The 18543-nt window shown below is 53.9% G+C and overlaps 5 protein-coding genes across 5 annotated transcripts; 1 reads left to right on the top strand and 4 right to left on the bottom strand.

Annotated features, from left to right (window-relative positions):
- Positions 1-3733: 3733 nt before the first annotated feature.
- On the top strand, positions 3734-4814 carry J4E92_007480 (uncharacterized protein; the record flags this gene model as incomplete). Its single annotated transcript, XM_051498843.1, has 2 exons — positions 3734-3837; positions 3890-4814. The coding sequence occupies 2 exons, from the start codon at positions 3734-3736 to the stop codon at positions 4812-4814; spliced, it is 1029 nt and encodes a 342-aa protein (XP_051351117.1).
- Positions 4815-7233: 2419 nt separating this feature from the next.
- Positions 7234-9486, bottom strand: J4E92_007479 (uncharacterized protein; the record flags this gene model as incomplete). The annotated part of the gene is made up of 5 exons (XM_051498842.1): positions 7234-7771; positions 7836-8623; positions 8673-9023; positions 9080-9189; positions 9246-9486. 5 exons carry the CDS (start codon positions 9484-9486, stop codon positions 7234-7236), a joined length of 2028 nt encoding a protein of 675 aa, XP_051351116.1.
- Positions 9487-10618: 1132 nt separating this feature from the next.
- J4E92_007478 (uncharacterized protein) lies at positions 10619-11570 on the bottom strand (the record flags this gene model as incomplete). The annotated part of the gene is made up of 2 exons (XM_051498841.1): positions 10619-11424; positions 11495-11570. The coding sequence occupies 2 exons, from the start codon at positions 11568-11570 to the stop codon at positions 10619-10621; spliced, it is 882 nt and encodes a 293-aa protein (XP_051351115.1).
- Positions 11571-12226: 656 nt separating this feature from the next.
- On the bottom strand, positions 12227-13889 carry ALT1 (alanine transaminase; the record flags this gene model as incomplete). The annotated part of the gene is made up of 4 exons (XM_051498840.1): positions 12227-12383; positions 12446-12618; positions 12677-13826; positions 13885-13889. The coding sequence occupies 4 exons, from the start codon at positions 13887-13889 to the stop codon at positions 12227-12229; spliced, it is 1485 nt and encodes a 494-aa protein (XP_051351114.1).
- Positions 13890-14492: 603 nt separating this feature from the next.
- Positions 14493-18153, bottom strand: J4E92_007476 (uncharacterized protein; the record flags this gene model as incomplete). Its single annotated transcript, XM_051498839.1, has 5 exons — positions 14493-16144; positions 16528-17138; positions 17196-17564; positions 17620-18002; positions 18058-18153. The coding sequence occupies 5 exons, from the start codon at positions 18151-18153 to the stop codon at positions 14493-14495; spliced, it is 3111 nt and encodes a 1036-aa protein (XP_051351113.1).
- Positions 18154-18543: the final 390 nt, after the last annotated feature.

Here is an 18543-nt window from a genome sequence, read left to right as displayed (position 1 = left end):
ATACCTGAACCTAGTAAACGATACAGAACAGCTGCATCTAATCCTCACCGCCAACTTACGCTCTCCTCCCGTGTCCATATACCATCTGGGACCTACGTGGTTGACAGCGAATGATCATACTTCTAATACCTAGCTACCTCCGTCCATGCCTCTCTTCCTTCCTAATCTGTTCAAGCGTACCGTTACCGGTGCAAGTGTACCACCAAACTCATGTGTTCAGACCCTGAACAGCGCTGCAACATCAACTTCCTCCCTAGCCGCATTGTCCGTCGCATATACCAGCGACAAACTCGACTTGTCAGCGGCCTCCAACGCTACGCGGCGCTCGGGAGATGTCCAACCTGCATACCTAGGCTTTCGCGACACTGAATACGAAGAAGTGTAGAACTCCGAGTGGGGCCGCATATGAACTGAACGATTGGCATGTATGTTCACATGCAAGTTTCACATTTCCCTTCTCTTTTGTTTCTGCTAGTGACGGCGGTGCCAGTGGCGGGGACGCGCCGCGCGAAACGTGGACGATAAGATAGCGAAGAAGCGTGTTGGTCTCGCGTGGTACACTACGCGTAGATGCAGGTAATCGGTTTCAGCCACGCTGTGTGCGCGCTTCTGCGAACGTGTGGATAGCTCGGGGACCGAGGGTCGGCATTGCGCGTCTCGCGAGCGACGGACGGGAACTGCGAGGTTAGAACTTCTCTAGAGTCTGTTTGACCAACCGACCACGTGTGACTAAGGTGAACGGAAACTGTAGTATGAGGTTAGTTGGCCGAATGACATGTTTTGACAGGTGTTGCGAGCGAGATGGACGTTGTGGTAGGGTAATGTATGCTGCCTGGCGAACGCTGTGGGCTGTGCCTCAGCACCGTCGACATGTCAGATGCCTTTCTCATCGCTGCCACGACGTCGCAACACTTTCCACGACATCAACATTACCAGTCGCATGCAGCGCATAAGATAATCGCCATAATATCAAGCATGACTGTTGTGTTGTGTTGTTGGTGCCGCGAACTCTTGACGCCGCGACACCCAACGCCCGCCCGGCACTCAGATCGGCAAACCTGATCTCCTGCGCTGCGCACGCAGCCACAGCACCAACCGAGAACGCGTTTGATCGACAGGCACCACATCCGCACCAGCGCAATGGTGCCGACTCTTCCTCCGACCGAACCACGCTCCAACACAACTTCGCGCCCGCTGCCAATCCAGACTTTTTCTGACCAGACTAGCACGCGCGTACTCAGAAACGTTCGGTGACTTTGAACGTGTTTCGGCGGCTTAGACAGAAGAAGACGTTGGGGCGTTCTTGGTATCATTTGGTTTTTGCGTGGTAGCGAGATTGTGTTTGGAATTGTTGGGTGAGGGGTGCCTTGAGGTGAGGGGGAACCGCTGGTGCTGAGGGGTGGGTACATGGGTCCCCGCGACTATGGCAGATTGTTGTTGTTGCTGTTGTTGTGGACGACGATATTTGCAATCAACGCAAGTGTGTAGGGCGGACATTGAGTTCCGCAATTCCAACATTCCGCCTCATGGCGACATGATTGAGTCATCACTACGATCGATATGGCCACTTCCGCCTCGATTCGAAGCCAGATACCACGTCCGTCATGTTGCATGCCTGCTGCCCGATCTGACCGATATCTCCACCCGCTCGCATGTCTCTATGGCCTCTGATCGCTTATACCCTGTCAACGGGTGTGTAGTCGCAAAAAGAAGATTCTGCCAGGAAGCACTCTTCCCATCATCTCGCAGCCAGTCGAGCATACAACCTCGAGGTATGACTGGTAACTCCGCTCCACAGCACCACAAATCCCTTCCACAAGCGAAATTACCTGTAGTTGTCTAGAACACATCCGCTTGTTGGTAGTCTTACACCTAGTGATGTCACACCAACCCGGCTCCGAGTAGGTATCGATAAGCGGGCAACACTTGCGAACGTGTTGCATGAGCTTTTCGTTGCCGGCTCCGCAGGACATTGGGCTTTTCGTATGATTGGTTTGTGTGGAAAATCATGATGGTAGTGTTGTAATGTCCGCCAATGGGAAGTTTTGAGCGACAAATGCAGGACTTGTCGGTCCGGCAGATAATAGTAATCGTATGGCTGGCTGAACTAGAGAGCATGTGTGTCGCCTAGAGAACGGCGGCAGGAACAGAAGGTGTCCGCATGCAGTAGTGTTCCAGTGTAGCTCTTGGTTTCGCAATGTCTCAGTTGCCGCATAGAGGCTGTGTTGATGCTCTGTGCAAGGGCAGGTTGCTCGACCAGATGTACAATTTCGAGGGCGACACGCAGCACAACCATGAAAGAACCAAGACAGATGATGGAAGCACAAAAACGTCCGCGTCACTACTCTCGCTGGCCATGAGAGAAGGTCCAGCGGCCGATGAGCAGAAGGTACACATGGTTTTCGCTTACCGGTCCGTTTCTGCTCGGAGGAGCGTCACAGGGAAGATCCAGCGAACAGCGACCCACCACGTCGTGTGAGGCTTTTCTGGTCACGGCTGGCGGTGTCGCTGTACACCGTACTAGCAGTGGGTAGTCTTCCAGATTTTCACCATGCATATACCGGCTACCACGTTGCGATAAAGAGCCTTATCGTCCCGCTGACGGCACCGGGGCTCCACAAACGTTGCATCGGCACATCTTGCTGATCCGTGAATGGAGAGAATCCTGCCTAGGTGCAGGTGGGCTGCAGATGTGGAAATGGGCGAGGCAAAAAGTCATCGTGTGGACGGTTGCGTCACGATCCTGCGGAAGGACTGCATGCCCTGACGGAGTTGGAGAGTTACGCATGCATAGCCGAGGGGGAAGACGTGTCCGGCTCACAGACTGTCGCGGCTGAATGAAGTGTACATTGTGTCTGCACACGGCAGTGACAGTGATAGATGAAGGTTGTGGACTCGTCAGGGCGACGGAGACTAGACTCGTTGGGTGAAAACACGTGCCGGAGTGTGACAGGAACACGCAGGCAACGCGGCGCCGATGTGTGGAAAACGTTCTGGAATCTGGAGGGTCAGTATCCACGGGCGGCTGCCCCAATCACAGCTGTTTGGGTTCCACTCTGTGTAGATCGCAATTGCGCGGCCTTCACGACGTCGCCCGCGGGTGCTGAGTCGAGTGCCGCGCCTTGGGATTGCGCACTGTCGTTGTGAAAGTCGAGCGACAACTCTTTGCTTCCTTGCCGCTTGCGAGTCTGGCCAAGGGGGACGCGGCTGCGACAGGCGATGAAGCGACGAAGAGAGATCAAAAGCGGCTGAAACCTCGGAGCGCCAACTGTGCCTGGCTCAGGCACACCAATGAGAAGCGCCAGCCAAGTCAGGATCGCGCGCTATCCAGGGGTGCAACATCCGGTGCAATTGGCCCTGACTAAATTAGTAACGGGGATAGTCCGCAGCGCGCTAGTCCATTTCTGTCTCCCAGGAGATGAGATGGGGGCAGCCCGGCTGAAGGGCCACTTACCTTTGTGCCTGGCCGCTTGTTTCCCTTTTCCTCCTTCACCCCAACATATAATCCACCTATTGTCCCTCTTTTTGAAAAGGCAAATTCGCGCGTTCACTCTTTCACGCCCGTCTTGCGCCTGCTAGCTAGCTCACCCAGTCACTCATTACTCATACCTCAACTACTCGTTGACCAACCACTACCAGCGCATCACGACACGCCGTTGAACGACGTTACGACCTGTCCGCAGTATAAATACCAAGCGCTTACCTCACTCAATCACGCTTACGCAACTTCACGATGCGTTACTCCTCCGCCGCGGTGCTGAGCACCATCGTCGTTGGCCAGGCTGCTGCCGCCAACCTCCACAACCGTCACGCCAGCTTCCACGCCCGCCGTCAAGCGTAAGTAATACCTTCGAGTCGACAACGAAACCAGGATGCTAACTCTTTGCAGTGAGGTCAAGCGCAGCGCTGCCAACGAAGTTGACTGGAGCAAGGTCGCATACGATCTGAGCGATGTCGACTGGAGCTCCGTCTTCGCCACCCCTACTCCTACTCCTGCTCCTGCGGCTGCCCCCAAGGTCGCTGAGGTTGCCGACTACAAGACTCAGGCCGAGCCCACGCCTTCCTCCACCAAGCAGGAGCCCACTACCACCAGCGCCAAGCCCGCCGCTACCTCCGCAGAGTCTAACGACCCTCTTGGTGACCTCGGCGACGCTTTGGACAACGTCGGTGACGCTATCGGTGGACTCGTCAGCTCCATCTTCGACGATGTCCAAGACTGGGTCGAGGAGCTCGGTTGCAAGAAGGGTGTGAACAAGCAGTCACAGTGGGACGGTATCTGGGTTGGCGGTGACAGCAAGTGGAAGGCCGAGTTCATCAACGACCGTTCCGATCAAGACATGCTCCTGTTCTGCTGGAGGGCACTCGGCTACTCTGGCATGTCTGTCAAGGCCAACCAGCCCGACATCTCAGTCAAGATTCCCGCCGGCAAGTCCCTCGAGCTCTCCTGGAAGGAGGGTGTCCCTTCCGCTTGCGCCCCCGTCTTCCCCGGCTACAAGGATGACGGCTTCCAAATCAACAACACCTGGTGGGAGGTCACCTTCGGTGCCTCGGGTGCTTTCGATGTTTCGCGTAACATCAACATGAACGGTGACAGCATTAGCTCCAAGGGCTCCAAGTGCGTCTCCGACATGAACACCTGTGTCTTCAAGTGCAAGAACGGCCTGGACACCTGCGAGCAGGGTTCCGACTACGACCTCTTCAACTGCAACTCCAGCGGTGGCGGCGGTGGTGGCTACGACCCAATCATGGCCGGTACCGGTGGTGGTTGCTCCATGGGCCAGAACGGTGAGACCGTCAAGGTTGTCATCTCCTAAACGCTTCCGACATGAACATGCTTGGAGTTGGATTGCGCCTTGGGTCATTTTGTGTATTACTCTTCGCCATATTCCCCCTTTGTACCTTGTCGACCTGAACGTCTCCTTGCCTAGGCAGTCATCTTGACTTAGTTGCCTGGCAAGATGCCCACGTGCACTTTGGGTAGTGGTCGCAGGTCCATTCGCGTTACTCGTCACGGCTCTTAGCGGTCTATGTGTATTTTGTAAATGTTTATTGTTAGTATCTCGCAAATTCCAAAAGCCATAAAAACTACATCACCTTTCTTGCTTGATTGACATCTAACGTGAAGCTCGCGATATTGCACGCGTCATCATGTCTAATTGCGGGCTTCGATCGGCGTGGTTCCCGTTCGGGACTATCCTGGTTCTCCAATATTGACGCTCAGACATAACGTTTGCTGCTATCCCCAAGGTTGTCGCGTTCCTAGACCAGGGCCAGAAACCAGGACTTCGCAAGCAAATTTCCGGCCATGGAGCGTATTGCCTGGGGTAGGTATGTATAGCCGTTATTGCTGCACAAGTGGAGCGATTGTCGCTTCACGATCCAAATCTCGGGTGGTCCAGGATATGGAGGTGGCTGTAATCAGAGGCCGCGTAGTCTGTTCGTAGCTTCGATGCATCGTTGGGCTATTAGAACATAGCGCTGGCTTAATGGAGCGATAAGGCGACCAAACAGTGGATCGATCGACTGCGACGACACTGCGCGCGTCTCCCGATTCTGTTTCCGAACGACCTGTTGGTGTGTATCGCGCGTGCCTTTGGTTGGGTGCCGCATCTTTGGTGACGGTAGCACGGTGATTAACAAGCCCTGGAGGTTTGCCCGCAGCGCGTGTTATCGTTTTCTCTGGGCGAGGTGTAGGATTGATCCAGCGACGGCAAGCGAAAGTCGAAGAGCGATGACCAGAAAAAATCCAACTGAAGGTAGGAACGACCAGGCCACAGTGTTTCGAGCGCGGCAGTCATGGTGTCAAAAGGAGGAAGTCGCAACACGTGCGTAGAAAGGAAGCGCAAACACCCGACCAAAGAATCAAACCTCGCGACACTGTCTTGGAGTGAATGATTTGCTGTAAGCACGGCAGACGCCCCAAAGACAACTCTGGCGCTCCACGTTCTGCCGGAAAAGACGTTGAAGTAAGAACGATCGCAAGGAGAAAGCGCAACCACGGCACCAAACGAAAGAACCCCGCGTGACAACGAAAGAGAAAGGAAGAGTAAGTATCGAGTAATTTGATGGGCGTGATCATCAGCAGAGTCCTGGAGCATGTTCTTTCCACACGCGACACGCAGACTATGAGTAAGGAAGGAGCAACAAAGACACGATGCACGTTAGCAAAAAGAAAACGTAGAAGGGAAACCCCTCACTGAAGTACACGAAACGATACGAGAACATTGCATGACACTATCGAATGTTCAACATTCCTCTAGAACCTCGATTTCGTTGGTACACCAGCTCACCGGACCTTTGTCCTGGCAGGCTAAGCTGGGTAAAGCGGCACATGCAATACGAGAACCACGAGGAAGGAGCCTTCTAGAAGCGGCTGTCAAACAGAACGACACGGGCTAGATGTTGTGTCGCAGTTTGTAGTACACATACAGTTAGATCCTGGTAAGTAGAGATGTTCTAGAGTGGTGGATGCTCCTACCCTATGTATCATGATCTAGCCGCCCCTACGGACGACAAGGAGACTACAAAAGAACCTTGGAACTCATCCAAACGCGTCACAAAACCCACATTCACAGGATTCACGAGAAACAATGAAAATACGCATCGTCATCGTTGCTGGTAGATTAGCAGTTCGCCTTTTCTGGCGCGCGCTCGAGTGATGACGGTGAAGCACATTGCCGTCTTTGGCCTGGTAGTTATGTGTAGGTGGTTTGCAGTATAGTCCACACCATCTTCGACCACAGACTTGTGACGATCTGTGTCGAGTTGTCCGTTGAGAAAGGCCTTGGTTCCAAAAGACTTGTCGCAAAGAACGCAAGAGAAGCGCTTGAAGAAGACATCCGACTGAAGCTTAGCGACGCTGTTCGACACAAGATTTGCTACCCTGAGTCGGCACGGATGCGAGCTGTGTCTTACATTAATACCCACCTAGGAGTCTACATCGTCCTAAGAAGTAGTCGCGTATCAACATTCAACATGGTGTATGCAGTAACATGTAACACGAATTCAAACAACACCAGGCATCATTGAAAGGATGAAGTGATCTCATAAGTATTTCATTCCATGTAAATACGCCCATGACTGGTAAAGCAAACTGCGCATATATCTGAGTGCGTCTAAGCAAGCGGTGTCCCCAGCGCGAAAAGTGCTTTTCTACTCATACACGTGGGTGCCAATGCAACCAAAATACGACATGAAGGATGCAACATACATGGCGACTCTACAGTCAACCATCTACAACTCGTCGTGGTCATCGGGCATCTCATCGTCACCACCGGGGCCGCCAGCGCCGTAGAGCTTGGAGGTGATGGGGTAGGCGACGTCGGACAGCTTCTGGAACTGCTCGTCAAAGTCCTCAGCGGCGGCCTCGGCGGCGTTGCTCTCGAGCCAGTCCTGGGTCTCCTTGACGGCCTCGAGGAGAGACTCCTTGTCCTCCTCCTCAATCTTGCCACCAAGACCCTCGTCGTCGTTGACCTGGTTCTTGAGGCTGTAGGCGTAGTTCTCGAGCTTGTTGCGGGACTCAATGCGCTCGCGGTTGGCCTTGTCTTCCTCGGCGTACTTCTCAGCCTCCTCAACCATGCGCTCAATGTCTTCCTTGCTGAGACGGCCCTTGTCGTTGGTGATGGTGATGGATTCACCCTTACCAGTGCCCTTGTCGATAGCGCCGACCTTGAGGATACCGTTGGCATCAAGCTCGAAAGTGACCTCAATCTGGGGAACACCACGGGGCGCGGGAGGGATGTTGGTAAGCTCGAACTTTCCAAGTTGGTTGCTGCAGACATAGGTTAGCGAATCGATCTTTGTAGTGGACATGCAATGGCGCGGTAGACACTTACTTGTCCTTTGTCATGGCTCGCTCTCCTTCGAATACCTGGATCAAGACTACGGGCTGGTTGTCGGCGGCGGTGGAGAAGATCTGGCTCTTCTTGGTGGGGATGATAGTACCACGCTTGATAAGAGTGGTCATGACACCGCCAGTGGTCTCAATACCGAGGGTAAGAGGGTTGACATCCATGAGAACGACGTCGCCGGTGGCGGCGTCACCAGTGAGAATACCACCCTGAACAGCAGCGCCGTAAGCGACAGCCTCATCGGGGTTGACATCCTTGCGGGCCTTCTTTCCGAAGTACTCCTCTAGCATGGCCTGGACCTTGGGAATACGGGTGGAACCACCAACGAGAACAATGTCGTCGATTTCGCTCTTCTTCATCTTGGCGTCCTTGAGAACCTGTTCAACGGGCTTAAGGGTCTTCTTGAAGAGGTCGTTGTTGAGCTCCTCGAACTTGGCGCGGGTGAGGGTCTCAGAGAAGTCCTTGCCCTTGAAGAAAGACTCAATCTCGATCTTGGTGGTCTTCTGGGAAGAGAGAGTACGCTTGGCCTTCTCAACCTCGCGCTTCAACTTGGACATGGTCTTGGAGTCCTTGGTGATGTCGACGTCGTTCTCCTTGTTGTACTTCTTGGTGAAGTAGTTGATGACACGGTTGTCAAAATCTTCACCACCGAGATGAGTGTCACCAGCGGTAGACAGGACCTCAAAAACGCCGGATTCGATAGTGAGGATGGAAACATCGAAAGTACCACCACCGAGATCGTAGACGAGGACCTGGCGTTCCTTCTGGTCGGTCTGTGGTGCGTTAGTTGAGTTGCTTCAACGGAGGATGCTGATGTCTTACCTTGTCGAGGCCGTAAGCCAGAGCGGCAGCGGTGGGCTCGTTCACAACACGGAGAACATTGAGACCAGCGATAGTTCCGGCGTCCTTGGTGGCGGCACGCTGAGCGTCGTTGAAGTAGGCGGGAACGGTAACGACGGCGTTCTTGACAGGCTCGCCAAGATAGCTCTCGGCCACCTCCTTCATCTTGCCCAGAACCATGGCGGAGACCTCCTCGGGGGTGAAGGTCTTCTCCTCGCCGTGAACCGCAACGGAAACCTTGGGTTGACCGCTCTTGTTGACGACCTTGAAGGGGAAGTGCTTGATGTCATTCTGAACAGACTTCTCCTTGTACTTGAGACCGATGAGACGTTTCTGCTCCACAGTCAGTATGCCAGCCTTGCAACAAGGGTATACGGGAGTGTACGTACGATATCGAAGATGGTGCGTTCGGGGTTGGAGGCGAACTGGTTCTTGGCGGCGTCTCCGACAAGACGCTCGTCATCGGTGAAGGCTACCCAAGAAGGTGTGATACGGTTACCTGGAGAGGACACATGTCAGTTTGGGTGTGTGGGATGGTCGAGCATGCAGACTTACCCTGGTCGTTGGTGATGATCTCAACCTTTCCGTTCTTCATGATACCGACACAAGAGTAGGTGGTTCCCAGATCGATACCGATGACGGGGCCGGAGACACCATTGGCGTCCTCCTTGATGGGCTCCTGGTCCTGGGCGTGTGCTGTCTTAGCCAGCATCAGACCGCCGACAAGGACGAGGAGGAGGTAGAAGGCAATGGACCATGTTGAGCGCTGGTTGGCGCCCCGCGAGCTTCGTGCCATTGTGATGTGTGTGTAGTCGTCAAGACTGGGGGTATGGCCTAGATGCCAGGTGCAAGTGCGGGCGTAACTCTCTGGGAGCTCGCAGTGTGTGGAGTAGACGGGGCTCTCCGGGTATCGCTGAGAAAGAAACAAAAGGCGAGTTGCGGTGGTTGCAGTTGCAAGGTGAGTGGAGGAGGAAGGGCAAGTAGCGGTGGGCGGCTACTGTTATATGGACACGTCGTGGAAGTATTTCGAAAGAACACCTTGCGATCTCGAGGATCTTGCTCCGCAAACGGTCTAGCGCGCACCTCGCCCATGGCCCGTTCACTTTGCCCCAACCGCCCGCATCAGCCTCAATTTCACCTGCGTTTGACGCAGCTGGCTACAGGACACGTGTAATTCGCTAGCACTGGGCTTTCACTGCGCCCGTGTAGCAGGTGTGACTCCGCGCTATGCAGACCCATAGGCCACAGTAGCTTCTTGTGCAGACGATGATGGGGAAGTCGCAGCTCCGTCGTTATCTGCTATCGTGCCTCTAGGCCAATTTACCCCTCCATTCTAAGCGAACGCGAACACCTAGAAACCTCGGTGCTCTACCATTTCGACGTTCAAGTCGCGAATCAATTCATCGGCATTGCAAAATCGCCGTTGCCTCCATGCGCAAAACCCCAGCCAGTCTGAGTCGCTGCGTCGGTAACCTCGGACACGGCCCTCGTTGTCTGTCCCAAGTTCCAGGTGTCCTTTCGGTAGTCTTCCAGTCGCTAGGCAGACAGATCTACACGAGACACTGGCTCCACCGCACCGCCAACACCATTCACCTCGATGACTCCTTGGTCGATATGCAACGTACCCTCAATCTTCTTGCCACGAGTGTGAACACGCTGCTTCAAATCTTCACAGCTGCCTAGCAGAAGGACGGATCAAAGCACCCTGCCCACCGTGCACGACCAGTCACCATACTTGCACATGTGAAAGGATTTGCCTGTAGGTAAAACTGGCCTCTTTGAAAGCAAGATGTGCGAAAAACACTACACGTATGTGGTTTGATGCTTCGTCCCGGATAGCTTGACGTCTGCCCAAGAGAACCTTCGCGACCGTTCCCCTGTCCCACTCTGCCGATCAGCCGCTTCGCCGACACAACCATCGGAACCCGTCACCAGGCCTTTGCCAAAGTCTCCCTGAAAGTGCTCAATATGTCAGCCCACCGCGCACCAGACCTGCTCTTCCACACAGCCAGACCGAGAACGCCGACACCCAAGGCGGAGGGTATCGCCTTCTTGGCAAACCTTGTTGCAACGTGTCTGAAAAACATGTCCTGCTTCTGCCTTACCCGCTTCACATGCTCGTCTCTCTTGTTCTTGACAGGGAATGGCTCCTCTGGTACCTCTTTCTCGAGGAACTCGCATAGCGGCTTCCAGCCATCCTCCAAGCGGAACTCGAGCAAGCGCTCGGCAGGCACCGCAGCACGAATTTCTGCATAGTGTTTCCTATATCGATCCTTGGCAACCCGCCGCATCTCATGCACATTACGCACATCATAGAAGCCCAGCATGATCTTGCGAATCGTCTTGCCGCCATTGAGACCGTACAGTGGTCCCAGTACGTTGATCACGAGATCAGCGCGAAGCCCCCATGTCGTGCTGAAGATGGCCGCCTCCATACTGTCGTACCACTCGTCGATATCACGTTCCACCAAGATTAGCTTCGCCTCGGGATAGGCTTCTATGAGCTGCGTCGCGAAGAACGAGCTCATGTCGGTGACGGCCTCATAAGGCCCAAAGATAACGTCCCAATCGGCGCGTGTGAATGGCGCGCCTGTGTAGGTCGGCAGCGAAGGGTAGAAGGCGTCGCATGCTTTGCTGAAGAACTCCCACTCAATTGGGGAACTAATGGCCTGGATGCCGTGGTGCACGCCTTGATATCCGAGAATCTCGAGAGCTTGAGTAATGGACGCCGACCCTACCCTCGCTTCAGTCAGCTTCTCCCGACGGCTGTAACGATAGCAAAAGCAAACGTTGGAGGAGCTCACCAGTACGCGTCATTCCCAATGATAGCACCTTCAGCTCGCGCTTTGGGTGATCGCCAATGGAGGTTGGTGTCGCCATGGCTCAGACCAAAGCTGGTTTCAATCACGCCAAATGGCTGACGAGAGAAGATGGTCGGGAGTACGACAGAAGGTGATATTTCTCGACCATTGTAAGCTCGGCAGAGAGGTGACTACCCCAAGTTGCTGCTCACCGTGGACCGTGGTAAACATTCCATACTCATTTGTTGGACCGCCTACCACGTGGTCAAAGGAGTGGCCATCTTACTTGCCGCTGTCTAACTCGAATGTGAGCGCCGAAGAGCGCCCACTGCTATCAATACGATCTACCGGTAGACCCCATCCTAATTTCAACACGCTCGGGCCGAAGTGTAACGGGCCGAGTAAAGTGCCACTGCAAACGCATCGCGCATAATTGGTCTACACTCCAAGAGTACAACGGAATACGCGCAACCAACATCCTGGCTTGGTAAAAATATTATCGGAAAGACAGGCTTTCTGCTGTCGAATCACATGAGGTAAATCAACGATGTCCGGGTCTGATACACGCACACACATCATCACTCGTGTTCACCGTGTTCACGGTATTCACCGTATAGGGCGTACTTGCCCGTCATGAGGCCTACGCAAGCGTTCTGTACACTGTTCTGACGCTGCCGGTATGCATAGCCTTGTAGATTTACGTGCTGATACAACAGATGCTCAATCAAGTTCTGACTACCGCCTCGGCCTGATGGAGACCATGAGCGGCTTCTTCTCCCAGACCAAATACGACTTTTGTGTGATCCACCACTTCTCACTGTTTGGGCTGAGCGAGATGTCAAAGTTCCAGAAGAGCTTAGCCAAAGCCAGTCTCATCTCATTCATAGCCATACTGGAAAACCATGAAGTCAGCGATCGTTCCACCGATACCGAAAAGGGAAAGAGAGATCTTACGTTTGTCCAATGCAATCATGTCTACCATAGGAGAAAGGACGAGATGCACCTCGCTCATCACGAGCAAACTCCCCATCTTTCGTCTGCAGCCACCTCTCTGGGATAAAGTCAAGAGGCCGGTGCCAGTTCCATGGAGCGTGACAGGCTGCGAGATTGTGCATGCCTACAGCTGTCTGTTGGTCGACTAGTCAGTACAAACTCGCCACGGCCGAGACGCGAACAAATACTTACACCTCCCGGTACCCATTTTCCATCTATCTCCTCTCCACCCTCTGGAACCCAGCGCGGCAAAGCTGATGGCGTAGGCGGCGATATACGCATCGACTCCTCGATGCAGGCCTTCAAGTAAACCAGCTCACCAGCAGCAACCATGCTAACCTCCTCTTCGCTCGCAAACCTACCCCGCACCTCGGCAATAACCTTCTTATAGGCGTCCGAATGCCCACAAACGAAGAAGACAAATGCGCTCATCGTATACGTAGTCGTGTTACTGCCCGCCACAATCAACGCGCTCGCCATACCAAAAAGATCCATGTTACTCAAATTCTCACTCTCGTTACCAAGGATGTAGCTCATGAAATCCCGTCTCTTCCCTTTTCGGGTGCCAGTACGCTCCTCATCAATCCGTCGCTGTACCTTTTGGAGGGTGAGTGTTTGATGCCGCTTCCGCGCCTCCATGGCCGCTTTGGGTGCCGTCCATTTGAGTATCCACTCGATATGGTAGTACGTAGCGAGTTGATACCAAACAATGCTTTTGACGCGCGATCCGATAACGTCAAGCCAGGGCTCATCGGCGCGGTCGAGACAGCCCGCGGGTTGTCCGAAGGCCAGGTCGCTCATGATGTCGAAACTCAATAGGCTGAACCAGCGGAGGATATTCTGCTCTACAGCATGATACTGTGGTTTCCGTAACTGAGAAATAAGCCGATCAGTGTGATCCCGAAAGAAATCTTCTTGATCCCGCAATGCGCGCTCACTGAACGCTGGCTGAAGCGCACGCCGGAGCACAGCATGTCGCTCAGGCGTCTCAGTAACGATACTACGACGTCCGTTCACGACCGCAGGAGCGATACCACGGCCATCCAGACACTTCAGGAACTCGCGTGGCGGGGGCGAGCCGTCGATCTTCTTCAAGGCTGTGCTGCTGGTGTAGGACAGCTCGTCGGGTGCGATGCGTATCACGGGGCTGTTGTAGTAGATGTGCATGTCGCGGATGCGCCATGCGAGATCGCCGCGGAGGTTGACATAGTGCCAGGGGAGGCGGGAGATGGCCCAGAGTTTTGGGCCTGGAAAGCGTGAAAGGGGGTGGAGGGTGAGGTAGTAGAGGGAGCGGAGGAGGAAGTAAAGTACAGGCTGTGCGCGGTTAGGATGTTGGAGGTTCCTTATGGTGTTGAAGGTGTTGGCGTACACTGAGGAAGATGAGAAGGGCTATGGTGAACAACATCTCGGCGTTGAGCTTGGTCTTCGGTCGTTCTGGTCCTTCTGTCTAGTACTCACAGGACGAGCTTCATGGCCACAGGTTCAAGGTAGTGGCATCGACACATATCTTCTTTCTCGTAAGTAAAGCGGACCAATCACTTCAACTTCGATTGCTGATTCTCTTTCGTTCGTAGGGTAGTTCTGGTATCGTTGCCATCGTCGCAGATGTAGCAGTCGACGAGCCAATGGGACAAAGTGTATACCCACGTGGCTGATCGACTTATCGTGAGCGTCTGATCTCGAATGCGACTCCACTTGTAGTCCACGATATTGTAACCCCACGCTGCCCCTGCTCTCGGCGCTACTAGTACTTCGATCCCGCATTCGGTCCGGCCTCGTTAGTGAGGCCTAGTCGCCGTTGGTCGTTGTACTGACTCGGGACCTGCATGGCATCGTTACGAGGTCAGTGTTGATGGAAGAGGAAAGAGCGAGGGCTCAGCGTACATTCTGTCATGAGCGGTTGGTTTCAAGATTTAGGATGGATGACACGTGACTACACTCACACTGCCACCACCATCCAAGAATTGAGCCACAGTCGAGTCAGCTAACTAGAACAATGCACCAGTATCTACTCAACAGCAACCCTCAATCTACACAAAACCGCCTTCTCCCTCTCCAAAGGACTCCCCGGACTGCACACCACGGTAAAATTATGCCAATCCCTCTCCAAATCCACGTCCAGTCCTTCAATAACATCATACCTCTGCATCATTCTCACAATCACATACCCCGCCTCCGTAAGAGCAAATTGCTGCCCAATACAAATGCGCGGCCCCCCATTGAACGGGACGTACTGCCACGTTGATCCCGGTCTCCTCTTCTCCCAACGTTCGGGTACGAATTCATCGGCGTCTTCGCCCCAGAGGTCTTTCCGGCGTTGCAGGACGTGCGTGCTGAAGTTTACTTCTGTGCCGGCGGGAACGAAGATGGGGAGGGTACCTGAGGGGCCACCGCCGGTGGGAAGGGTGGTGTCGCGGGTGGCGCAGCGGGAGTTGAACGGTACCACTGAATGTAATCGTAGCGTTTCGTTCAGAACATGCTGTAGATAAGAACAGCTCTTGAGTTTCTCGAACGTGATACTCTGGCCAACGATTGTACTCGAGTAAGACCCAAATTCCGCGAGAACGGTTTCACGTAGCTTGTTGTATACGCGTGGATTCCGCACTAAGCAGTAGAAAACCCATGATGTGAGTGATGCTGTCGTGTCTCGACCTGCGGCTAGCAGACCGAGAACTTGCTCGCGGACTTCAGCGCGGTCGGAACAGCGCGATCGTAGTGTTTCGAGGAAGTCGTAGCGGAGAGACGAGGAACCCTGTTGTCTCGCTTGATCTGCGGCGTCGATGGCGCGGTCGACAAACGCGTGGAGAGTGTTTATGCATTTGTTTAGTTCGGTGTTGCCGTAGAGCCAGTAGAAGCTTCGGAGGCGCATTCTGGTTCCGAGGATGGAAAGCATGCGCTCGAATGCGTGGTCGAAGCTGTCTTCATCGTGCTGCTCGGTACTACTACCCTTCTCTTTTTGGTCTTCCTCGATCAACGCATCAAGCGATCCCGTACTCATCCCCAAAAAGAACTCCGTCGCCGAATCCATCGTCAGCTTCGGTAACAGGGCCGCTAAACTGACGGGCGCAGACCACGCCCTGCCCTCCTCATCAACCCTCAACCCCCCCTCTTTCCCCTCAATAACTCGTAACAAACTCCCCACATGCCCCTCCAACACCTCCAGCCGACTCACATTCTCCCTACTAAACAGCGGCCGCATGGTCTCCCTCGCCCTATGCCAAGCCACCCCATCAACAGCAAAGATACTGCGCCCGAGCGCCCTCTTCAAATTCGTACGCCGCGCTGTACCCATGATGAAGTCGTCGAATTGCGTGGCGAGTAGGGCTTGGATGTTGCGTGGCTCGGCGGTGATGAGGTTGGTGGTGCCGAGCAGGGATATGGCCCATGTGTACCGGTTCATGGCCATGAAACGCGAGAAGATGAAATCGGGGGTGCGTTGCTCGCGGTCGGCGAGGAGACTGCGGCGGATGGTGTCGATGCCGAAGGGGAGGTTGTAGGGCTCCACGGGGACGGGACCGCATCCTAGATTGCGGCTTTTGAGGTAGTTGCGGAGGGGCTTGATGATGAGCGCGTTGGTTAAGTGAACGAAGAGAATTAAGCTGACTCCTATGATGAGGAGGTGTGTTTGCATCTTTGGTGTCGGTGCTTCTGCATTCGAAGCTGCGTCGGTTTAGCAGTGCGCCACTCTCAGCTTAAGTATGCTACCGAGCTATTCATCCCGACGCACCAATTTTGACCCACGTGCATAGCACTAAGCAGGGCATGGGTATCCAGTCGACTTTCTGGATTCTGAGCTGGTATTCGCCCGCTTGGCGTTGTTTGTGGGAATGGCTGGGAGCGAGTCATTGCGTTTGCAGTGCATGTGCGATCATGATCGCATCACGGTTATATTTTCGATACCTCGCTATCTACATCGCTATACGCAAGGCATATACATCAGAAACACCTCCATGGCTTCATCTTCGGCTGCCTTTATCCATTCAGATCAGACACAGGCGTTAGCTGGACCATCAAAGGCAGCTTCTCCCACACCAAGTAAGTACCCTGCTTGTTCCACCAGTCGTTACCAGGATCATAAAGTTCCCAGTCAAAGAACCGTACCAATTTCGCCATCGTAAGTGACATCTCGGCATAAGCCATAGATCGTCCGATACAAGCCCTCTGACCGTACGAAAACGGCTGGACAGCAGATCGGTCATCATCCTTGAACTCTTCGGGTGCGTCATCTAGCCAGCGTTCCGGATGGAACTCACGAGCCTTCTTGAAGTTACGCTCAGAGTGTCCGGCTGCCAGCTGATTAACGGCAACAGCATAACCACCCGGAACCCATTTGCCCTCGATCATTTCGCCCTTTCCAGGAACGAAGCGTGGCAGTGAGCCTGGAGTTGGTGGGTAGAGACGCATGCCCTCGTTGAGGCAAGCGCGCAGGTACTTGCAGCTTGTAACTGCTTGAAGAGTCATGTCTGCGCGACTTTTGAACAGGCCACGTATCTCTTGCTTGAGCTTCTCGAGTTTATCTGGGTTGCGCAGGAGAAGGTATGTCAGGCCGGACATACCGCCTGCCGATGTGCCACTGCCGGCTACGATGAAGTTGGAGGAGAGCATGACCAGTTCAAGGTGATTGAGCTTCTCGTCGTTTTCGAGGATGTAAGACCTGATCAGACACTGAGTCAGTAGTCTTTCGACTGGGTAAGGAGTCGATTGAACTTACATGAAATCCTTCCCAGGGTTCTTGGCTTCGACACGCGCCTTCAACTTGGCTTCTGTCATCGCGATGTGCTTCTTCCTCGACTCGGTGACGTATTTGGGCGTCATCCAGTTGAGTAGACCCATGAAACCGTACTGCACGGCAAGCTGGAACCAAACGATAGCCTTTGCGCGAGCGAGGATAGCTTTGATCCATGGTTGCTCAGGGTTGTTGACGCAGCCTGATGGTTCGCCGAAAGCCAGGTCGGATACGATATCGAATGCGACGAGGTTGTACCATGTAGTCATGTCGACGGCGCCGTCTTTGCTTCGTTCCTTCAGCTTCTGGACGAGGTTATCCGAGTGGTCTTGGAAGTAGCTCTCTTGTTCGCGGCTGGCATGAAATCAGTATTGTCATAGCATGCCTGCATTTCGTCGGATAGACTCACAGCGCCCTCTGACTAAAAGCCGGATCGATAGCTCTTCTCAACCTCAAGTGTCGATCTTGATGCTCAGTCATCAAGCTACGTTGGCCACCTATACTCGCAGGCGCGATACCTCTACCGTCAAGAGCCTTCACGAACTCAGGGTTTCGTTGTCCATATATCTTCTTCCACGCTCCCGAAGTCGTATAAGAGAGCTCGTCAGGAGCGATGCGCACAACAGGGCCGTATTTGTCGTGAAGCTCGCGAATCTTCCAGCTGATCCGACCCTTCATGTTCGCGCGATTCCATGGTAGACGAGAGGTAGCCCAGAGCTTCGGGCCCGGATAACCAGCCAGAGGGCTGAGGTAGAGATTGTAGACGACCTTGAAGAAGACGTGAAGCAGGATCTGATAATCTTTGTGAGTTGACTCAGAAGCCAAATTAGGATTTGCGTAAACTTACGAGCACGAAGATACCGGCGGTGATGTTTCGCAATGTCAGCGATGGCACTTGGCGCACTTGTTGCCATAGGCTATCTGGTATGAAAGCAGCAGCCATGATGTTGTGAAGTTGCCAGACTGTGACGAGACTCAGAGCCAACGGTTCGAAAGCCGGGTGATGGACATCTCAGCCTTGTCCAGCTCATCACTCCGTTGAACGCTCAAACTTTCGGAGGCATCTATTCCGATGTGTTCGATCCATGCGGCATCTGGCAAAAACCTCCAATTACCTTACTATCGCCAAACGTCGCACTCGCCGACGGGTGGGACAGCCCAGAAGTAGCCAATTGCATCCCCTCCATTACGCACGCTCTGCTACAGTTGGTGTTTAGAGAGACTGAAGTTTTCCGCGGTGAAGACACGAAGGTGAGCTCAGGTGACCCGGACTTTCATTCGGCCCTTGGTTGTCGGGCCGATCCTCTGTCCGAAATGGCTTGCAGATAGTCGG

The sequence above is a fragment of the Alternaria infectoria genome, assembly GCF_024043175.1.
Source record: "Alternaria infectoria strain BMP 0036 chromosome Unknown scaffold_12, whole genome shotgun sequence".
Lineage (NCBI taxonomy): Eukaryota > Fungi > Ascomycota > Dothideomycetes > Pleosporales > Pleosporaceae > Alternaria > Alternaria infectoria.
The sequence above is the reverse complement of the archived record's forward strand: the minus strand, read 5'-3'. Positions and strand labels throughout refer to the sequence as shown.